This window comes from Chlorocebus sabaeus, chromosome 26 (assembly GCF_047675955.1).
Source record: "Chlorocebus sabaeus isolate Y175 chromosome 26, mChlSab1.0.hap1, whole genome shotgun sequence".
Taxonomy (NCBI): domain Eukaryota; kingdom Metazoa; phylum Chordata; class Mammalia; order Primates; family Cercopithecidae; genus Chlorocebus; species Chlorocebus sabaeus.
This window is the reverse complement of record NC_132929.1, coordinates 58,444,498-58,465,810: the sequence shown is the minus strand read 5'-3', so window position 1 is coordinate 58,465,810 and position 21,313 is coordinate 58,444,498. Positions and strand designations below refer to the sequence as shown.

At 38.9% G+C, this 21,313-nt stretch overlaps 2 protein-coding genes across 3 annotated transcripts in view; one reads left to right on the top strand and one right to left on the bottom strand.

Moving 5' to 3' along the window:
• SAXO2 (stabilizer of axonemal microtubules 2) overlaps positions 1-9,578 on the bottom strand; it is a 28,089-nt gene extending 18,511 nt beyond the window's left edge. The window contains 3 exon segments of the mRNA XM_038010249.2: positions 1,361-1,590; positions 7,425-7,604; positions 9,432-9,578. Coding sequence (XP_037866177.1) covers positions 1,361-1,590; positions 7,425-7,604; positions 9,432-9,484 — 463 coding nt within the window. The 5' untranslated portion in view covers positions 9,485-9,578.
• Positions 9,579-9,629: 51 nt separating this feature from the next.
• EFL1 (elongation factor like GTPase 1) overlaps positions 9,630-21,313 on the top strand; it is a 137,500-nt gene continuing 125,816 nt past the window's right edge. Inside the window, exons 1-4 of one of the 2 annotated variants that reach the window (XM_008015636.3) lie at positions 9,630-9,754; positions 10,562-10,671; positions 11,205-11,272; positions 17,948-18,032. In XM_008015636.3, coding sequence (XP_008013827.2) covers positions 10,581-10,671; positions 11,205-11,272; positions 17,948-18,032 — 244 coding nt within the window. In that variant the 5' untranslated portion in view covers positions 9,630-9,754; positions 10,562-10,580. Of the gene's footprint in view, positions 9,755-10,535; positions 10,672-11,204; positions 11,273-17,947; positions 18,033-21,313 lie in introns of both variants that reach the window. The other variant, XM_008015637.3, reaches the window with a different exon arrangement.

Below are 21,313 nucleotides of genomic sequence, written 5' to 3'. Positions count from 1 at the left end.
CTTTGGGAGGCTGAGGTGGGTGGATCACTTGAGGTCAGGAGTTCGAGACCAGCCTGGCCAACATGGTGAAACCCCATCTCTACTAAAAGTACAAAAATTAGCCAGGTGTAGTGGCGGATGCCTGTAATCCCAGCTACTCAGGAGGCTGTGGCAGGAGAATTGCTTGAACCCAGGAGAAAGAGGCTGCAGTGAGCCAAGATTGCACCACTGTACTCCAGCCTGGGCAACAGAGTAAGCCTCCATTTTGGGAAAAAAAAAAAAAAAGCCTATTTTAAAAAAACAAAGACCCCACTCCTCAAAAGTATTAGAGTATTTTAAAATCAGGTTTTTGGACCAGATGCAGTGGCTCACGCCTTTGATCCCAGCACTTTGGGAGGTTGAGGTGGGTGGATCACTTGAGGTCAGGAGTTCGTGACTAGCCTGGCCAACATGGTGAAACACCATCTCTACTAAAAATACAAAAAACTAGCTGGGTGTGGTGGTGTGCACCTGTAATCCCAGGTACTTGGGAGGCTAAGGTGGGATAATTGCTTTAACCCAGGAGGTGGAGGTTGCAGGGGGCCAAGATCATGCCATTGCACGCTAGCCTGGGCAACAGAACAAGACTCTGTCTCAAAAAAACCCAAAAACAACCACAACAAAAAAACAGGTTTCTGGAAAGAAAAACATACATGGCTCAACTCGTACTCCTCTAAGTCAGTTGCCTGCAAAGAGAAAGTATTCACACCCTTCCACCATGCCAGAATTCTTAGAGGAGCAGGACCGCATTTGGCACTGTCTGTCATGGGGTAGATAAGCCTATCTAATTCTGAGGTTCAGTGTCAGAAATCACCTGCTTACAGATGAAAGCTTCATTCTCTATTTTATCCTTTATCAGTGTAAAAGTAACATTTTGCTTCTCTATCTGGTAACTCTTTTGCTTTATAGGTTGGTTCAGGACTTGAATACAGAAAAGCAGTGATATTTATTTGACCTCAAAGATCCCAATACTCTCGGAAGCATTTCAACTTTTTCTAGGATAAGAAGAAAAGAACAATGCCAACTAAATGTGACACGAAGTGACAAATGTGACATAATGCTTGTTTAATGGCATTCTTTGTTTTTCACGTTTTGAGACAGCGAAAACTAATAAAGTAGATGAATTTGGATGGGAATGTGGGTCTTTTACCTCTCAATCAGACAAATGGTCTACTTTCTTTTGTTACTATACAATACTATTTTGCCAAAGAGAGAAATGTTCTTTCCTAAGCCATGGAGGCTAAGTTTGGCAGCACACCAAAGTTATAATTTGATACTAGATGTTAAAGCTGGAAGTGAATTTTAGTTTTTTGGCTCCTTCATTTATGAAATGGCAAGTTACCTTTATAAGTTGGGACAGTGTCCAACCTTCCTTTTTTAACTTGTTGTCTCTCCAAAGGTCAGACTATTGCCACAGGCTGCACTTTGTATGAATTAAAATCCCGTTTGTAGGTAGTACCAAGATCAATCTTCTCTTGTTTTGGTTTATATTCTTCTGGCACATGGTGATGCTGTTTAACTATTTCATAAGGATGATAATCCAACCGGAAATATATAAATTTGAAACATAGCCTCAAGAGTTCTTTTATTTCTAATTATTTCAACGAAGTATGGAAAATGTCAAGGCTTTTTTTTTACTTGGAAAGTCTGAGAAGAAATTAAAATCATAATAGTTGATAAACTACTTGAAAGAAGTAAATGAATTTTCATAAGGTCCTATCCAGTGACTAAATATCTTGAGAAAAGTAAATATATCAAAAATCCTAGTTTTTAAAACATCATTACAATAGATCTCAGTTAATTGGATCTTCAGTAAACAATATCCTCAAGTAATTGATTTTTTTCTAACCTGGAAGGTAATTTCAGGTAAAATTTACTAAACCTGAAAAGTTTAAAAAATATATTCCCCCTGAGTCCACTTTGTCAAAGTCCTTATTCATCCTACTTAAAGTCTCCAGCAAATTATTTTGGCATACTTTCTTCTTTTTGAATTCATGCTGCTTTCTCGCTTATCGTTAAATGATTGGTAACTCTGGTCTTTAGACATAAATCACATTCAGATTATAGATATGAATGTTCCTCATCTTTGGATCTCCCAGAATTCCTTGTCATGGATTGATGCCAGCTGGTAATGCAGCCAACCTGGGTGCTATATAACATTATGTGACAGAAGTAGTACTGCAGACACTGAGGTAAAAACTGAGGAATGGAGAAGAACACAAACTTAGACTGATCAGACCGCCTACGTCCAAATCCTGGCTCTGTCATTTACTAGCTGCAGGCCCTTGGATAACTTCATTAACCTGTTTATGCCCCAGTTTCTTTATATATAATATGGGACAATAATATCTTCTATCTCACAGAGTTGTTTTTAAGGATATATACACACGCTTTTAAGACTGCTTGGTACATAGTAAGATCAATATGGTAGCCACTACTGTTACTACCCCAAGACTTCATGGATTGCTTTTTTCTTCTGGACTCTATTGGCACATCACTCATTTTGTGATTAAACTATCTTGTATTAATCAATATTTGTTGCATATGTCTGGAAGTTCTCCAAAGAACCCAAACCCCTCACTGAATTCTTCTATTTACAACATAACTTCTTAGACTAATTAACTGTTTTCTCACCACTTCCAATCCATTTCACTCTGGTTTCCAGGACTGCCACTTCCCTAATACAGCTCTAAAGTTCACCATATCTTCCATGTGATTAAATTCATCGAACATTTTTAATCCTCATCTTACTTGACCTCTCTAGTAGTAACTGACATTATTGTCCACACTGTCTGTTTCTAGGAAACTTGCTCTTCCTGACTTCCTTATTATTTCTTGCCAGTCTCCTATACAACTTCATCTACCTTTACTCGGTCATTAAATACATGTTAGCATTCCTCAAGACTTGGACCTACCTACACATACTTCTTTTCATCCACTGTTCACTCCTGAGGATAACTCTTCTACTCCCACAGCTTCGATTACTACCTAGATTGAAATAACCCTCAAATTTACATCTCAGCTTAGACCTCTTCTCTGAGCTCCATACCAGCATCTATGATGGTCTCTTGGATATTCAGTGGCAACTCAAAACTTAATATGTCCCAAATCAACTCATTATTTCCCCTTAATAAATGTGATCCTTTTTGCTTGTTCTCTATTTAGAGTGAATGCTATCACCATCGCTTCAGACACATAGTCAGAAATCTAGGATTCGCCTTTCATACTTCAATTCTCTCCCCTATCTAGTCCATCATCAACTACTGTCAATTTTGCCTCATAAATCTCTCTCAAATCTAACCACTTTTCTCTACATCTGCCACTACCATAATATACAAAGTTTTTGCAACAGCTCACTTGAATCACTTCAATAACTTTCAAAACTCATTTACCCACATCCACTCTAGTTCTCCCTCCAATCTTTTCTCCACATGGCACCTGAGTAATTCTTCCCCGTGTAAATCTGATCAGGTCATTCTTGCCCTTATCTCCCTGGCCTCTTCCTTAACTTCCTTCCTCCCCAACTCTACCCTCTACCAAAAAAACAAAGCAGAAAAATTTTCATGGCTTCTTATTACTGTAAGGACATAGACGACACTGAACATGGCTTAAAGGCTCTGCCTGGTCTCCTTCACTAGCCTCAGCTCTCACCACGCTTCCTCTTGCTTTCTCTGCTCCAGCTGGCCCTCTTTGATACTTTTCTCCCTTCCATGCTCCTTCCTGCTACATGTTACTCTCTCTCTCTCTGCTTGGAATGCATTTCCTTCCCCCTCTTAATCCAGCTAATTTAATATCCTTCAGGTTTTGACTTATTTTTCTTATTTCCCTGATAAAGTCAAACTCTTGTTCTGGATGTCAAGGTACCTGTGCCTATCCTTCATAGATCTTATCACTGTTGCAATTTTAGACTTATTTTGAGTAATGTTTTTGATTACCATCTCTAATAGGTTGCAACATCTGTCAGCACAGAGATCATGACTGCTTTTGATCACCACTGTATCCCAGGTGTCTAGTATAGTGCTTGATGCTTAACAAATGCCTAATAATTTTTATTTAATGAATGAAGAGTAGTAGAAATCATATACCTCTGCCTCCCAAGACATGTCAGTTGTTCTTTGCTCTTCCCAAATACTAACTAGAGGGGAATAGGCTAAAATGCAGTCAGGAAGTGAGAGAATCAGGAAGGGAAAAGCAAAGCAAAAGCTTAGAACTCTCAGTTTCTCTAGTTAGACTAGTTAAGTGCTAGAAAGTATACCTCCAAACCCAAAGCCGCTTTCTATGTAGTAGTAGAGGGTGAATGCAGTCTTATTCATCTGATATATCCTGAAACATTTGATGTGTCTAGAATCCTACTCCTTCAGGGCAGGCTTCCTGCCAACTCTGGCAGTCATCTAAGTGAGCTACAACAATAAAGGATCCAAAATCTTGTACAAGTTCAGACACCTCTTTACACAGTCACTTCCTGTACTATACAAAGGTACAGAATGCTTCTTTGTTTGTACAGATAAATCCACTTCCTACTGCATAGTCAACACAGTCAACATGAGGGAGTCAAGCAAGAGTTTCAAGCTTCTAGATTATGACTCTTAGAAATACTGCTAGTTTCCCAGTGAAAATATAAAGAAAAGATCCAATGTCGTACTAAGTGAAGAGATGACAATTTAAGAAATGAATATTTTAGTTTTATTGGTATATTTGGACCTTTGGGACATTTCTTGCTTTTTTTTTTTTAATTATTAAAGCTTATTTGAATAAGTCAACTGGGGAAATTCAGAATTGAAAAGCAATTGCCTTTTAAAAGAAAGATATGGCAGGTTAAATTTTCTCAATTTCTACATTTAGAACTGGTTAAAAGCAAAATCTTTGTTCAATAAACACAAATATTGTAAAATTTATTTCAAATCTCTAATATGAACCATTATGGCATCAAGAAAGAAATATTAATAAAGTGAAGAAAAAAGAGCAACCATTCCCATTTAATCAGTCTCAACCAGTTATTGAATATCCTCATCTCACTTATTATAATCCATAATTATCTTAGTTATTTATCTGATATTTTCATATCTGGACTTTCCCACAACACTATAAACAACAGTAAAGCAAAGACCATCTCTGTTTTATGTTCCATGTTATCCTCAGTGAGCAGTCCAGTTCCTGACCTACTGCACTGAATCAGTGGCAACAGAATCACTAGCAATGCCGGTTAAAAATGCAGTTTCCTGAGACCCACTCTATTATCTACTGGCTCTTTTAGATGGAGACCTGGAATCTGCAATTGTAACACTTCTAGATGGCACTACTGCATACCAAAATCTGAGGACTAAGTAAAATCTTCCATCTGTGGAAGAGCCATACACCTACACAAGTAACTAGAGTCACCAAAGCATTATTACTGCAAGGAATGCCTGAAGTGTTAAAAATAGAAATATTAGACTAAAAGTTTGAAAGCTTAAAGTATAATAATTTAAAAAATAAATAAATAAATAAAAAAGAAAGTTTGTATCTTTGCTATATAAGAATGAGCTGCATCTGAAATGAAAATGGCTAACACCAAAATCTAAAGCTGTTACAGAGCATTTTTAAAACTCTAAATTATAGAAATATGATGTACAAGTCACTAGGAAGCAGGAACTTCAACTTGTGAAAGGAAGATAAATCTTGGGGCCCCAAAATCACTAAGCTAAGGGGAAAAGTGAAGCTGGGAACTGCTTAGGGCAAACCTGTCTCCCATTATCTTCAAAGTCACCCCTCTGCTCACTGAGATACATGTGTATCTGATTGCTTCCTTTGGAGAAGCTCATCAGAAACTCAAAAGAATGCAACCATTTGTCTCTTATCTACCTATGACCTGCAAGCTCACTCCCAGCTTTGAGTTGTCCTGCCTTTCCAGAACAAACCAATATTCATCTTACATACATGTTGATTGACGTGTGTCTCCCTAAAACGTATAAAACCAAACTGTGCTCTGACCACCTTCGGCACATATTATTGGGACCTCCTGAGGCTGTGTCACCAGCACGCACCCTCAACCTTGGCAAAATGAACTTTCTAAATTAACTTGAGACCTACCTCAGATATTTGGGGTTCATAAACTTATTGACATTTTTATACTTAACATCAAGATTGTACCTTGAATATAGTATATACATTAACAGTTTAAATAAAATAATGAGTAAATATAATACATAATCTAGCTAACTGACAAAAATACAGAGAGATCAAAAAAGGTCAGTCCAAATGAAAAGTATAGGCTTAAGAAGATTTGTGTTCATCACTCACTGAACAAATATTGGGTACCTACTATGTGCTAGTGGGCATTGTTATTAGTTTTCTAAAAATAGAATGCTGAGATAACAAAAGACTTTGTTCCTGCTTTCATGAAACACTGAAACCAATCTAATGATAAATAACAGGAAGGTGCTTTGGGAGCTTACATAGAAGAATTTTACCTAATCTGAAAACTGGATTAAGTGTCAGAGAAGGCTTATTCAAGTGACAATTTAGTTGACATCTACAGATTGAATGAGCATTAGCTAAGAGAGGGAAGGAAAATTGCAGGTAGGGAAAATAGTATCTTGGAAGACTCTGAGATAACAGAAACCTGGCACTTTCAAGGAAATGAAAAATGGCCCATGGCACAGAGCATAAAAGTGAAAAGGCCACTACAGTGAAAATGAATTAGAGAATTAAGTAGTGAGCAAACCATGCCTCTACATGGTTTTGATAAGGATTCTGGTTTGTGTTAAACACAATGGGAAAGCTTAAGGGTATTTTAAGCAAAGAAGTGATAGGGTTTGGTTTGCATTTTAAAATCATTTCGGCAGGCTGAAGTATTGAAAACAGATCAAACTGCAAAAACTAGAGTAGATTCAGATATTATTATAACCTCTAGGTTAAGCTTGTCCAACCTGCAGCCTATGGGCTGCATGTGGCCCAGGACGGCTTTGAATGAGGTCCAACATAAATTCATAAACTTCCTTAAAACATTATGAGATTTTCCTGTGAATTTTTTTTTTTTAGCTCATCAGCTATGGTTGGTGTTATTGTATTTTACGTGTGGCCCAAGACAATTCTTCTGCCAATGTGGCCCAGTGAAGCCAAAAGATAAGACACCCTGGTCTAGGTGGTGGTAACAGTGGAAAGTAGATAAATATGAGATATTTTAGGAAGTTAAAAAAAAAAAATAGAACTTTTTATATCCCTTTTTTCTTCTCACACTTTGTCAACCTAAGTTAATTCGTATTTTTCTGTTTTTTTTTTTCAAGTTGTGACTTAACTAGTCTGTTGCCTATTAAATTGGTTCAACTTAAATCAAGTAAACAGTAATTTAAATAGCTAGAAAACTTTATTGACACCAGAAGAGTTGGGAGAAAAATAAGTAAAGCAAATAGTTACTAAATATTTACTTAAATGTAGTTATTCCTTCTATTTTACCACAGCATGCTTGAATTACTTGCTTGGGTTTAAGACTCTGAGCTGGAAGAACATTGTCATACATGGGATATTTTTCCAAATATTCAGTTGTAGGGCAAAACACCCCAGAATTTTCATAAATCCTTGTGATTCCATGTGGACAATGATGTCGCCTGTGCAAAAAATCAATGGAAAGATTAACCTCAAAAAACATTTTGTGTTGTAATTGCATTTTAATCAGAGACCTCCAATAAACTCACAGTTTCTAAATTCTAGAGCTTTACTGAAAAACCAAAAACTGGGCTGGGTGCAGCAGCTCACGCCTGTAATCCCAGCACTTTGGGAGGCTGAGGCGGGAGGATCACAAAGTCAGGAGATCGAGATCATCCTGACTAACAGGGTGAAACCCTGTCTCTACTAAAAATACAAAAAAAATTAGCCGGGCTTGGTGGCAGGTGTCTCTAGTCCCAGCTACTCGGGAGGCTGAGGCAGGGGAATGGCGTGAACCTGGGAGGCGGAGCTTGCAGTGAGCCAAGATCGTGCCACTGCACTCCAGTCTGGGCGACCCAGCAAGACTCTGTCTCAAAAAAAACAAAAACAAAAACAAAAGAAACCCAAAAACTGTTTCATCTGTAATGATGTTTACAAAAACAATCTATAAGGGTCTATCCCTATGTGGTGGAAGCACAGCAATTAAGTGTCTCATAACAATTTAGTGTCTTGTTACACTATAGAAGCTGAAAAACTAATAGGGAATTTCCCAGGCTCTTGCAGAAAGGTTCCACATAGAAATTAGGTTTCACCTGCTACATGAGCTGAGATTACGCCACTGCACTGCAGCCTGGCGACGGAGTGAGACTCTGTCTCAAAAAAAAAAAAAAAATCAATGCACATGTAAAACAAGTCTTAAAGAACATTTGTTATCTGTGGAAGATAGAATTATGAAAGTGTTTTATAATATAGATATTTTACAATATTATGGATTTTTATGACACCTCTTGTGTATTTATTGCATTATCAAAAAATAAAAATAAAACCCTTAAAAAACAAAACAACCACAACCAAAAACAAAGAAAAAGTAAAATCACACCATTCCAAGGGTAGCCCTCAACATAATGAAGACTGAATTTCCTAACAGTTGAATGAGAAAGGAACTTGCGTTGAATGTAAATTAGGAAAAAAGTAAAAATTGTCTCCTGCACACCAGTCTGCAGATTCATACACCCAAAGTTAATTTGTTGATATTTTAATCTACTTCTAATTACAAACTGTGTTTATTATGAGACTATCAAAAAAACTGCTTTCCATCAACATGCAGGTGTTTTCTTTGAAGGGGATTACAAATACGAAGGGATTGACACTTTCATATTTACTTAGCAAATAATGATCTAATCCCTGGGTCAACAGTGAAGCTGAGGAAGGAGAAAACTGTGTTTCTAGGTGATGGAAGGTTGTTAGGCAAGACTCAGTTGGATTCTAGGTTTCAGGGTGGGGACTACTATACTGCCTTTTCAGTCAGGCGGATCCCAAAGAACGGGACAGGAATGCGAATATGGTCTGGCTGGGAGGACAGAAAGCAGATGAAAGAAAGTGTGATATGGGTTGCAGACTCAGGGCCTTGAGCACTGTTCTTTCTCATCTTTGTGGTAAGGGATGACGGGGTGGAAATGCATTCTCCCAGTCGGATCACATCCCACTACTCACCAGTCTTATATCCCGTCGCTGCTTCACATATATTATTTACCCGGCCTGGGTGGCATTTTACTTTGCATCCTTGATTGGGAGTCTCAGGGGCTACGAAGAAACGTTTTACCCCCAGGTAGCCGGCGGGTGCGGAGCGAGTATTCGTGGAACGGGATAAGTGGGGATGTCGCTGCGTCCTCGTCCCTTGATCTGCGGGGGACGGCCATTCTCAGGGTTCCCGAGGAGCCAGCTCCGTGCACCTAGGCCCTAGGTCGGCTCCCAAGCCCAGGCCCGCCACTACACCAGCCATTTCTTACCCGCAGGTACAAATCTGACACAGACACCAGCTCCTCATGCTCTTGGCTCCCATGCCTTCCTCCACCTTGCCTCAGCACTTGCGGCTTCTCCACTCCCACAGCGCCCGCCGTAGTCAAGGCAACAGAGGAATGCCTGGTGACAGACCCGGCGCCGGCTTCCGGTGGCGTCAGAGACACGCGGGTGAAAGGTCGAGCGTCAGTCGGCCCCGCCCCCTGGCGCGCTGGCGTGCGGAAACCGCAGAGATCTTTGCGTTTCGGAAGCTTTTGGTGTGGCTGGCTGCGACCCGAGAGGAGAAGCTGGGCTGGTGGGGCTGCTGCCTCCGGTGAGTGCGGGCTCGCGCTAGGAACTTGCATCCTCCTCGGCCAGCCTCTGGGCGGTGCTTGGAGGACCCCGCTCGCTGCGGCTCTGAGGCGGGAACGGGGCCTGGGACCGAGCCCTGGCTGGGAGCGATGGTTCCCGGAGTGTCGCTTCCAGTCTGGGGCCGGGGCGGTGGCCTGTCTGTGTGGACCAGCGATTCTCAAAGAGAACGAATCCGGGACCCTGCCGAAATGAAGGGCATGTAGTGTAGAGGTTTTTCCTTTTTGTTTAGAAAGGAATGAAAGACCGGCAGTGCACCTGCTTGGATAATAAGCACGTGACCCAAAACTTTGTTCGGGCTCCGTGGGCAGGAATAAAGCTGGGTATTCGACCTCCCGCGAGGACTAGCGAGAATGTCAGAATGAGGGACTTGGGGGAAGACTGAAGAGAGAAAGGGAGCATCTTCTTCAGCATCTTCCCTCCCTCCTGCATGCAACCCTTCCTGTACGTGGTCATTGGCCTGGAGAAGTTTACCCGAGTACTCCTCCACCGGCAGGGTTACTGGTGTCACTGTGCACCCAGCCGCCTCGAGCTGCGTGATTCATCGCAGTCTTCGGATCCGGAAGGATGAGCAAACTCCTTAAGTGTAATCGTGCTAGGATATTGACTTTGGTGCTCGAACGGGACTTAGGCCTAGGTGGTGTGTCTCATCAATAAACATTCACTGGGTTCTTAGTTTAAGGGGTTTGAGAAGCCTTGCCACCTCCTAGCGTTGATTATTTTTTTTCTTTTGCCCCGACCTTTAGCCTCTGGGCTAATACTTACTTTTTAGTCACAGGAAATAAGTAACCATGGTGCTCAACAGTTTGCATAAGATGATTCATCTCCAGAAAAACACTGCCAACATCAGGAATATTTGTGTTTTGGCTCACGTTGACCATGGTAAGAATCCTTTTTAAGTGCTTGTTTTGATAAATAAGGGAGGTGTGTCTCTGTATGTCTCAGTGGAGTGAAGCTGTGGGCAGCTGAGAGTGGTGTTTGCTAAGAAGCAAGTCTTCTTTCCTTTAAAAGTTTTCTGTGATGTTGGGGAAGCCTGCCTTGCTATAAAGCGTTTGAAGTGAACACAGTTACCTAGTGAGTAGCATTCTTCTTTATAGTATGTCATGTTGTTTTTTAAACCAGAACTTGAATTTTTTGTTTTTGAAATGTCTTTAAGTTGCTTCACAACTTTTCAGATGAGGGTGATTAGATCCTCAGGGTTGGAGATAAGATTACAGCATTATAGAGTGCTAGCATCTATGTCCTTCCTGATGATATTCTGTTCAAAAGTTTTGTCTTTTGTTACCTAGCATAGGTAAATTGAAAATCTTTACTAAACCAATTCTTCTGACCAGATTTAAAATCTATAGGTATGATCCATGACCCCTTTTAAGAAAGACATGGATTTGAATTGATGTCCCTATTTTATTTAACAGGAAAAACTACTCTGACTGACTGTCTTATATCTAGCAATGGAATCATCTCTAGCCGCCTAGCAGGCAAGGTATGTTCTTATTTTATAAATACTTGTCGCATTTCAGTCAACAATGTAATGAACCATTTCCTGTGTTCTTTAGCGATCCAAAAGGGTATAAAACATTGTTCTTGCATCTAAAAGCTGCCAATCCATTTTGCAAGATTAAATTGCTGATGAGAAAATAGTTACTTCTATATTGCTTTGTATTGCTTTATATTAATATTTTATAAGTGCAAAAGTGAGTTTTTGCAACAAGCAAATGATACACAATTTTGGAAGATTTCACAGTGAAAGAGATTCCTTTTAGGTGAATAAGCTGCGTGGTTTGAGGAGAAGACCGAAAAACTACCAGGTGGTCAGAAATAACACAGATAAAGGCTAACTTGTGTGTTGTGCTTTATTTGAGTGGAGCATTTGCCTAGAGGCTAGTGACAGAGTAAACATACTGGCAGGGAGAATAGATTATAGAAGACCTTAAAAGGTAACCTAAGTATCAAAGGAAAGCTGCTTGTGCCTGAGGATTGTGATGAAAATAGTAGGTTTTTGATTTTTGTTTTTGAGACAGGATCCCTTTCTGTTGCCCAGGCTAGAGTGCAGTGGTGTGATCATGCATGGCTCACTGCAGCCTCGCCCTCTTGGGCTCAGGTGATCCTCCCACCTCCTCCTCTTGGGTACCTGGGACTACAGGTGCACACAAACACACATGGCTAATTTTTTGTAGAGATAGGATTTTGCCATGTTCCCCAGGCTGATCTTGAACTCCTGGGCTCAAGCAGTCCTCCTGCCTTGACTTCCCAAAGTGCTAGAATTACAGGTGTGAGCCACCACACCTAGCCTGAAAATAGTGTTTGAGGAAATAAAATTAAAGAGATCTTTATTTGTAGCTATGAGTTGAAAGGGCTTGGAATAATTTACTTGCCAGTGGAAAAATAAAGATGTATTCGTTTCCATAATGAATTTAGGATATGATCAATAGGGTTTATCAGGTGACAGAGAACAAAGAGAAGAGGAGATAGAGAAGTAAAATTGAATCCACAGAGTAGACCCAGTAGAGTTGAAGGTCAATTTGGGAATTGATGTGTGGGTTGGGAGGGAAGCTGGCCCAAGATACTACCTAGAGGAGGCTGAAAAAAACTAGGTTGAGTGAAATAATGAAATACTTATATTTTCCCCACTTGAGAATTTAGAGAAGGTACGATAACTCTAAAATAAGTAGATGAAAGGAAATAGTAAAGCATAAATTAATGAAATAGTAAATAGACATTTTATAGAAAGGATCAATGAAGCCAGAAGTTTGTTTTTGGAAAAGATTAACCCAGCTAACAGACACAAAGAGTGAACCCTAATGTAAACTATGGACTTTAATTAATCATAATGCATCAATATTGGTTCATCAGTTGTAACAAGTATATCACACCATATACTAATACAAGATAGATATAATAGGGGAAACTGGGTGGGTGGAAGGAGAGAGTATGTGGGAACCTTCAGTCGATTTTTCTGTAAACTTAAAGTTGCTCTAAAAATATAACGTTATTAATTGAAACAGTTACTAGCAATATAGATAATTTTTGATTATCTTGACTAGGAAATGTTTTTGTTTTGTTTTTCATTGACGTTGTTGATGAAACATTTGACACTTTTGACCTTCCTAGTGTGGCTCACTGTACTTTGGACATATACAAAGCATAGTATATATAAATAAATATTTTTGAATGAATGACTTTAAAGAAGAGTAATACAACTGACAAAATACCAGCAAGATGATCAAGAAGAAAAGAGAGGGGGCAGATATAAGTGATACCAGGAAAGAAAAATGCTACAGAAGTTAATAAGGTATTAATAGGATATAATGAACAACTCCATGCCAGTAAACTTAAAAATGCTAAACTGGAAAATTGTCTGGAAAACATAACTTACTAAAATGGAGTCAAGAAGAAATAGGAAACTTGAATTATTCTATAGTCATTTAAGAAATTGATGAAACCCTGTCTCTACTAAAAATACAAAAAATTAGCCAGGCGTGCTGGCGGGCGCCTGTAGTCCCAGCTACTCAGGAGGCTGAGGCAGGAGAATGGTGTGAACCCGGGAGGCGGAGCTTGCAGTGAGCCGGGATTGAGCCACTGCACTCCAGCCTGGGCGACTGAGTGAGACTCCATCTCAAAAAAAAAAAAAAAGAAATTGAATTGGTTGGCAAAAATCTTTCCATAAAGAAAAGACCCATATGGTTTAACTCTCTAGTTCTGCCAAACATTCAAGGAATAATTTCAGTCCTACTTAAACCATTTCAAAATATAGCAGAGAAAAACCCAACAATTGGCAGTATTCTACAAATCATATGAAGATATCATAACTTTGATACCAAAAGTCTGTTAAGGATAATACAAGACAGGAGAATTATATACCAACCTTATGATTATGGATGCAAAAATTATAATCCTCATTAAGAAACAGAATTCAGCATAGTATAAAAAGATGATTATTCATATTCAAATCGAGTTTGTCCCAAGGAATTCAAGATCGGTTTAACATGTAATTTCACTATATTAATAGATTAAAGGAAGAAAATCATGATCATTTCAACAGATAATAAAGACGTAGTAAAATTCAACAGCTATTGTGATAAAACCTCTTTGCAACGTAGTTACAGAAGAGAACTTCTGTTATCTGATGTGGGATATTTATAAAAAACCTAGAATGAAGATTGAGCTCAATGATGAAGTGTTAAAAAAAACTTTTCTATTCATAGCCAGGAATAAGGGAAGAATGGCATCACACCCTTCTGCTCATTGTGTTATAACTTCTCCTTTACGTTGTACTGGAGGTTCTAGTTGCAGTGATAAAGCTGGAAAGAAAAATAAAAAGTGTGAATTTTGGAAAGGAAGAAAACAAAAATGTAGATAAATTGCTAGGATATTAGTAACAATTTGGCAGGTTTCAGGATGTGAAAACCGTTGAAAAGAAGTATACATGAGCAATAAATAGATCAATATTTAAATTATCTATTTAAAAACATAAACCATTTAAATAGCATAATAAATGTACCTGTGCTGGGCATGGTGGCTCGTGCCTATAATCCAAGCTACTTAGGAAACTGAGGTAGGACAATTGCATGAAACCAGGAGTTTGAGGCTGCAGTGAGCTGTGACAGCAACTGCACTCCAGCCTGGTGGATAGCACAAGACCCTATCTCTTAAAAAGTAACAAAACAACAACAACAACAACAACACCTACAAGATATTGGAGAAAACTTAAATAAATGGAAGGATATGCCATATGTATGTATTAAATGACATTTAAAAAATACTGATCTATAGATTCAGGAATTCCAGTAAAAATTCCAACAGATATTTAAAAATTTCAACTTGATATGCTGATTTTAAAATATATACAGAAGAGCAAATAAACCAATTAATAACTGGGACACAGCTAAAGAAGAGTAGGGTATGGAAATACGTCTTACCCACTGGCAAGACTTACTGTGAATGTATTGATGTGTTGTAACCTGTGGCCTGGAATTGACCGAGGCATGAAATTGACTGGATGGCTCAGAATAGTAAGCCTAGAATAGTAGGCTGGCATTTCAGATCTGTGGGAAAAAGATGAACCTTTCGGCCAGGCGCGGTGACTCACGCCTGTAATTCCAGCACTTTGGAAGGCTGAGGCAGGCAGATCACCAAGTCAGATGATAGAGACCATCCTGGCTAACACGGTGAAACCCCGTCTCTACTAAAAATATAAAAAAATTAGCTGGGCATGGTGGTGCGTGCCTGTAGTCCCAGCTACTCGGGAGGCTGAGGCAAGAGAATGGGGCATGAACCTGGGAGGCAGAGCTTGCAGTGAGCTGAGGTGTGCCACTGCACTCCAGCCTGGGCGACAGAGCGAGACTCCGTCTCAAAAAAATAAAAAAAATAAAAAAATAAAAAAGATGAACCTTTCAAATGGTTCTTGGGCAATTGGTTATCCATGTGGGAAAAAAAATTGGACCTCTACTTCACACACAAATCAATTGCATGGTTAAGATATTTTTATTTAAAAGCAAAACTATAAAGCTTTTAGAAAATAATATGGGCTAATATTTTTATGACTTTAAAGGAAGATTTCTTAAGACAAAAATGTGCAAACTTTTTTATAAAAGGTTAGTAAACTACTTAAAATTAGAACATACTTATCAAATATGCCAGAAAGAAATGGAAAAAACAAGCCTGGTAACTGTGAAAAATATTAATAACACAGATGTAATTGACAAATGACTATAATTCAGAGACTATAAATAACTCTTATCCAAAACAAAATAAATCTGTATTACAACCAGTAGAAAGGTGGACAAAAGCCTCGTATAGGCAGTTCACAGAAAAGGAATGTTAAATGGCCAATACAAGAAACTTGTAAAAGGATACTTAATCCCATTAATAATAGGAGAAATGTAAATTAAAACCATGAGATGCTATTTATCACCCATCTTAAAAAATAAAGTCCAACAATATCAGCTGTTGAGGTTATGAATCAAAAAAAGTAATATTCCACTGTGGATCAGTCCAACTATTTGGAAAATAATTCGGAAATATCAAGTTAAGTTTAGGATGTACAGATTTAATAACTCAGAAATTCTACTGGTAGGGAGTGTACAAGAGACCCACAACTGTTCATATCAGCTCAGTAATAGTTACAGAAAACTGGAATCCGTCTCCATGTCCACCGGTAATACAATGGATGAATGGGTGTGGTAGATTTGTGAGGTGGAGTCCTACAGTAATAAAAATGAATGAATTACATCAATATGGGTGAATCTCAGGAAAACAATATCGAGCAGAGAAAAAGTGACAGTATAATAGAGTAAGCATGAGTCTTATAGAAGGCTTAAAACTTTGCCACTCTACATGATGTATTGCTTAGGGACACACTCATTTTTAAAAATTATAAAGAAAATAAGGAAATGATCAAGATAAAATTCAGGATAGTGGTTACCTATAAGCCAGGAGGAGCACGGGGTACTTCAAAAGTAACAAACTTTTTTTTTTTCCTTTTGAAATGGGATGGTGCATACATAGGGGTTCATTGTGTTGTTATTTATGTATTACACATGTTTCATACCAACCCAGTGCTTAAAAACATACATTATAGAAGACTGATAAGGTACTGAAACTTTTTGAAGGACTGAGAGGTTGGAGAGGTGAAGGGAAACCAGCAATGGGATCTAAGGAGAGATGGAGGTAAATTAAGATATTTCAGACTCTTGGAAGAATTTCACATATGCATGTAACACACATGCACACAAAGGGTGACTGTTACGCTGCACTGGAATCAAGAAAAGTGAGGATTGACAATTATTACTGTGTTTGGCCAGAGGTCATTGATAGCTTTTAGGGCTTTGATTTTGCCAGAGCTGCGGAAATGGAAGCCTTTCTGAAAATTTCAGAATTACTGTGGATGAATACATGTGGCAGTTCATATCAACAGATAATTCTCAGTGCTTTTGAATGAAAGAAATAAGTAAATAGAAAGGTTAAAAATTTTTCAAAAGTTTGACAGTGGAGAGAATGAGGTAGGATAAGGGAAAATCATTCTGGAGAAAGGAGGAGGAAGTTAGTCTGGTGCTTAGGGCTGAGGAGTTGGAAAGGGATGGGATCTTATTTAAACAAAACCACTGTCAATACTGATGCACTGCAAAGTCTAGAGAATGAGATATAGATCCTCATTGGTGGATATTACGGTGTTATGAAAGTCATCAACGAAATGGTCATACTACAAATATTTTCTACTGTATTCTTTTTTTAAAAAAGATGTATTCAAAATCTATTAATTTGGGAAAGGAATAAAGACTTCTCTTGCCTCTAGAGACCTCTGTTTCAGTCTCTGCTCAGAATTTGTCAAACAGCTTGTAAATAGGAAAAGAATGGCTATATTCTTGATATTTAGAAAGAATTCTCCCAAATGTTGCTGTCTGTAAGCTGTTCTTGACCTGCCCCATCATTCATTGCTGATACTTGGATGAGCAACACTCTGGGGAGGGTATACAATATTTGAATACATTTATGAGTTCCTAGTGGTAATGTTTTTCAATTTGTCATGTTCCCTTCCCCTCAACCAACTTCACTTCTCCAGACCCCCATCATCTTAAAAAAAAAAAAAAAAAAGAGGGCTAGGTGTGGTGGCTCATGCCCGCAATGCCAGCACTTTCAGAGGCCGAGGTGGGTGGATCACCTGAGGTCAGGGACTCAAGACCAGCCTGGCCAACGTGGCGAAACCCCGTCTCTACTAAAAACACAAAAATTAGCCCGGCGTGTTAGCACATGCCTGTAATCTCAGCTATTTGGGAGGCTGAGGCAAGAGAATCATTTGAACCTGGGAAGCAGAGTTTGCAGTGAGCTGAGATTGTGCCACTGCATTCCATCCTGGGCAAAAGAATAAGACTCTGTCTCAAAAAAAAAAAAAAAATAGACTCTATGTAGTTTAAAATTTAAGTATTGGTGGGCATGGTGGTTCACACCTGTAATCTCAGCACTTTGGGAGGCCAAAGTGGGAGGATCACTTGAGGCTAGGAGTTCAAGGCTAGCGTGGGCAACATAGCGAGACCCTGTCTGTACAAAAATAAATAAAAATAAAAATTTAAATATTTAAAACAAAAATCTAAATTAGTTAATTTTAATGTTACATTTTAATTCTTTGGGAAGTGAAGATGCATATGTTGCATTTTTCCAGTTAAGGTACATGGACAGCAGAGAAGATGAACAGATCCGAGGGATCACTATGAAATCCAGTGCCATTTCACTACATTATGCAACAGGTAAATCAATCTGTTTTACAGAAACACAGCTTTGCATCTTTCATGTCCTCCTCTCTCTTTCTGAATTAATTGCATGCCTCAGTTTCTTTGCTTATATTCTACATATTTTATTCTGGCCTTTCCACATGATCTGTTGTCAGAGTCAGGCTGTCCAGGCTTGGAAGCAAATGGAAACCTCTGACTGGCTTGAGGGCAGAAGAACTGGCAGTTCACACTGGCCCCCTCCACCAGGTGCTCGTATGGATTTCTTCACAAGGAAAGTCAGGAGCCCTAGGACTTTAGCTGGTTCAGCCCTACTATTCTGCCTCATGGCCTAGCCTGCATGTTAGATTTGGAGTCTTATTTACTTAAAAGTAGACTGGCATGATCAGGACCAGCTTGCTATCCTCAAATGAGGATGCTACTTTGATAGTAACACTTCTAGGAACTTATCTGACAGAAATAGTCATGTCAGTGTGTGAGATACATGTCACTGATATTCACTAAAATGTTTATATTCGTGAAAAAATACCAACAACCTGAATGTCAGTAGGAGAATGGTTAAATAAACTGATACATCCAAGCTGTGAAATACTGTGCAGCTGTTAAACCTACTGTTTAATATATATGCCATTGTATAGGGAAGAATGGTATGTTAAGAGACAGAAAACAAATTGCAGACTATTTTTGTAAGATATGAATGTGTTTGGGTAATAAAAATATATATGCGGATAAAGGTGTCTGGAAGGGTACTAACCAAACCCTTAACAGTAGCTCTCTGCAGGGGCTAGATTATGGCGAAACTTGCACTTTTCAAAATATTTATTTTGAAATTTTTACACAATTTCAAAATTTGTATTTGAAAAATTTTACACAAAATGTATATTTTTGTAATTAGAAGAAAATAATAAAGATAAATTTTATTTCCCTAATGGACTTACCTGTGGTTCATCCTTCACAAGTGTCGTATCTTTGGCACTGCCGCCAAAAGATGTACTCTGTGGGGCATGGCTTGTTGTGCCAAACCCGTTTTGAAGGTCTTAGGCACATGAATTCTCAATGTTTAATGTTTAACGCTTCATTTTTTTTAAACCACTTCTCACATTTTAAAGGGTATGTTCTTATCCTGTGATCCAGAGAATGGGGTCGAGGGTCTATTGATTTATCTCATTTTATAGACTTCAAGAGATTTGTAGGCTGCCTTCTTCCTTACTCAGACTATTAGTCTGTTTTTATTTGAAGATTTCTCGGGTGTCAATTTTAGTTGTTCTGCTCTATACTTTGTCTCTAGTCCCCCTCTCCTGACCCCTGTAACCACTTTGTTAAGGTTTAATTTATATACCATAAAATTCACCCACTCCAATTCACATTTGTCTTCCTGGTGTAGTATTGTAGGAGAATTTGCTATAGCACCCTGGGAATTGAGTGGTCTGACCTCTATTTTGTTGAGCTCTGTGACCTGGACCTTGGCTGCTCACAGATCAGATTGTTTTAGGTACGCTTTCTTTTTTATTTTTTGAGACAGAGTCTTGTTCTGTCACCCAGGCTGGAGTGCAGTGGCACGATCTCGGCTCATTGCAGCCTCTGCCTCCCGGGTTCCATCGATTCTCCTGCCTCAACCTCCTGGGAAGTTAGGATTGCAGATGCATGCCACCATGCCTGGCTAATTTTTGTATTTTTATTAGAGATGGGGTTTCACCATGTTGGCCAGGCTGGTCTTGAACTCCTGACCTCAGGTAATCTGCCCGCCTGGGCCTCCCAAAGGACTGGGGTTATAGGCGTAGCCACTGCGCCCAGCCAGGTATGCTTTCTTGATTGCATAGACCAGAGACTTAAGCTAGCTTGGGTTGGGGTGGGATAGATTATTGAAAGCATATGTGTGAAATGATATTGGAAATAATATCCATGAAAATTGAAAACCAGGAGTCTTATTGGAGTGATGTCTCATAAAAATTGGAGCCAGATTTTGATTATGGATCCAAGATAGCTCTAGAGACCACATCAGTAAAAGTTTATGGATCCTTCCTCTGGAACTCCACTGTTGTCCTTGGATTTGAGTGTCTGTCTGTATCACCACTATTATCCTGTGTGTCTTTTCTCTGTCTCATAGCTTTTGCCTACTGTCATGTCTTCATCTTTGTGCATTCACTTTGCCCTGACTTCTTACCCTATTATCCTGTCTGTTTTCACCATATTTCTGTTGCCTACTGCTTCGATCTCTTGTGTTTCTAAACACACAGTCTTAAGAACAGGATGCGGCTCTGCTTATCTTTTCATGCCAACCCATCACAGAGGTTGCAGCTGTGGATTGGCTGCCCTTGGGTTGGTTAGTCATCTCCTAGTCCAATCAGTGGTGACTGGAGTGGAGTCACAAAGTGTCAAATATGTTTCTTGTGAGCATGGGATGACTTCCTAGAAAGGAATTTGGGCTGAGCAGTCAACACACTTGACAATTCAGAGCCTTATGGGGATAGAAGTTAGGAATGTTGACTGGGACATATCCTCTCAGATCACCTGAGAGATGAGATATGTTTTTATCCATATCTTAGTACTGATTCTCCAGAATGGGGTATTTCCTGCTATGAAGGTGGGACAACCTGAAGGGGAACCTAGATGGGAGAAAAAGAGAAACCTGATGGTTGAAGAAACTCCACAGGTGACTTTTATTTATACCAGGCCTTCCCCTTCTTCTCACCCACTTTGAATGCCCTCTTATACAAATTAAGCCCTTTCTCTGGTTCTGACTCTTAGTTTACTAAGCTTTCAAAAGTATTTTCAAATCTTTATTTGGGTTGAAATATAGGGTCTTATTCTAGTTTAAAGTAAACAGATAAATCATGCATGTTATAGAAGTGGTATTGAAAACCATCAAAGTCATACACTATCTTGGCATTTTCCAGGAACCTAATTCTTCTTTGAGAAAATGGAGCCTCTGTTATCTTTACGTTTGTGACCAAAATTTGCTACAAATGTTGGGATCATATTATTAAATGTTATTTGCCTGTTTCTTATCTCTCTTTGTGTCCCACCCACAAGGATACCATACATTTATCTTGTCATCTCAAGAGTTAGGAAGTATTCCTAACAATACACGTTCTGTAAAATATCCTAAGGGGATGTAATGCCTTTGAATCCTTTAGCCTAGAATCCAGATACATAAGACAGAAATAGATTCACATGGGTTAAATAATATGAAATTCATCAAAAGGAATACTGCTGTCATTTCTACTGTATAACCATTTTTTATATCTGAGCAAATATTGCTGTTCCTGAACTTTTGAATTTTTTATCTAATTCATCTT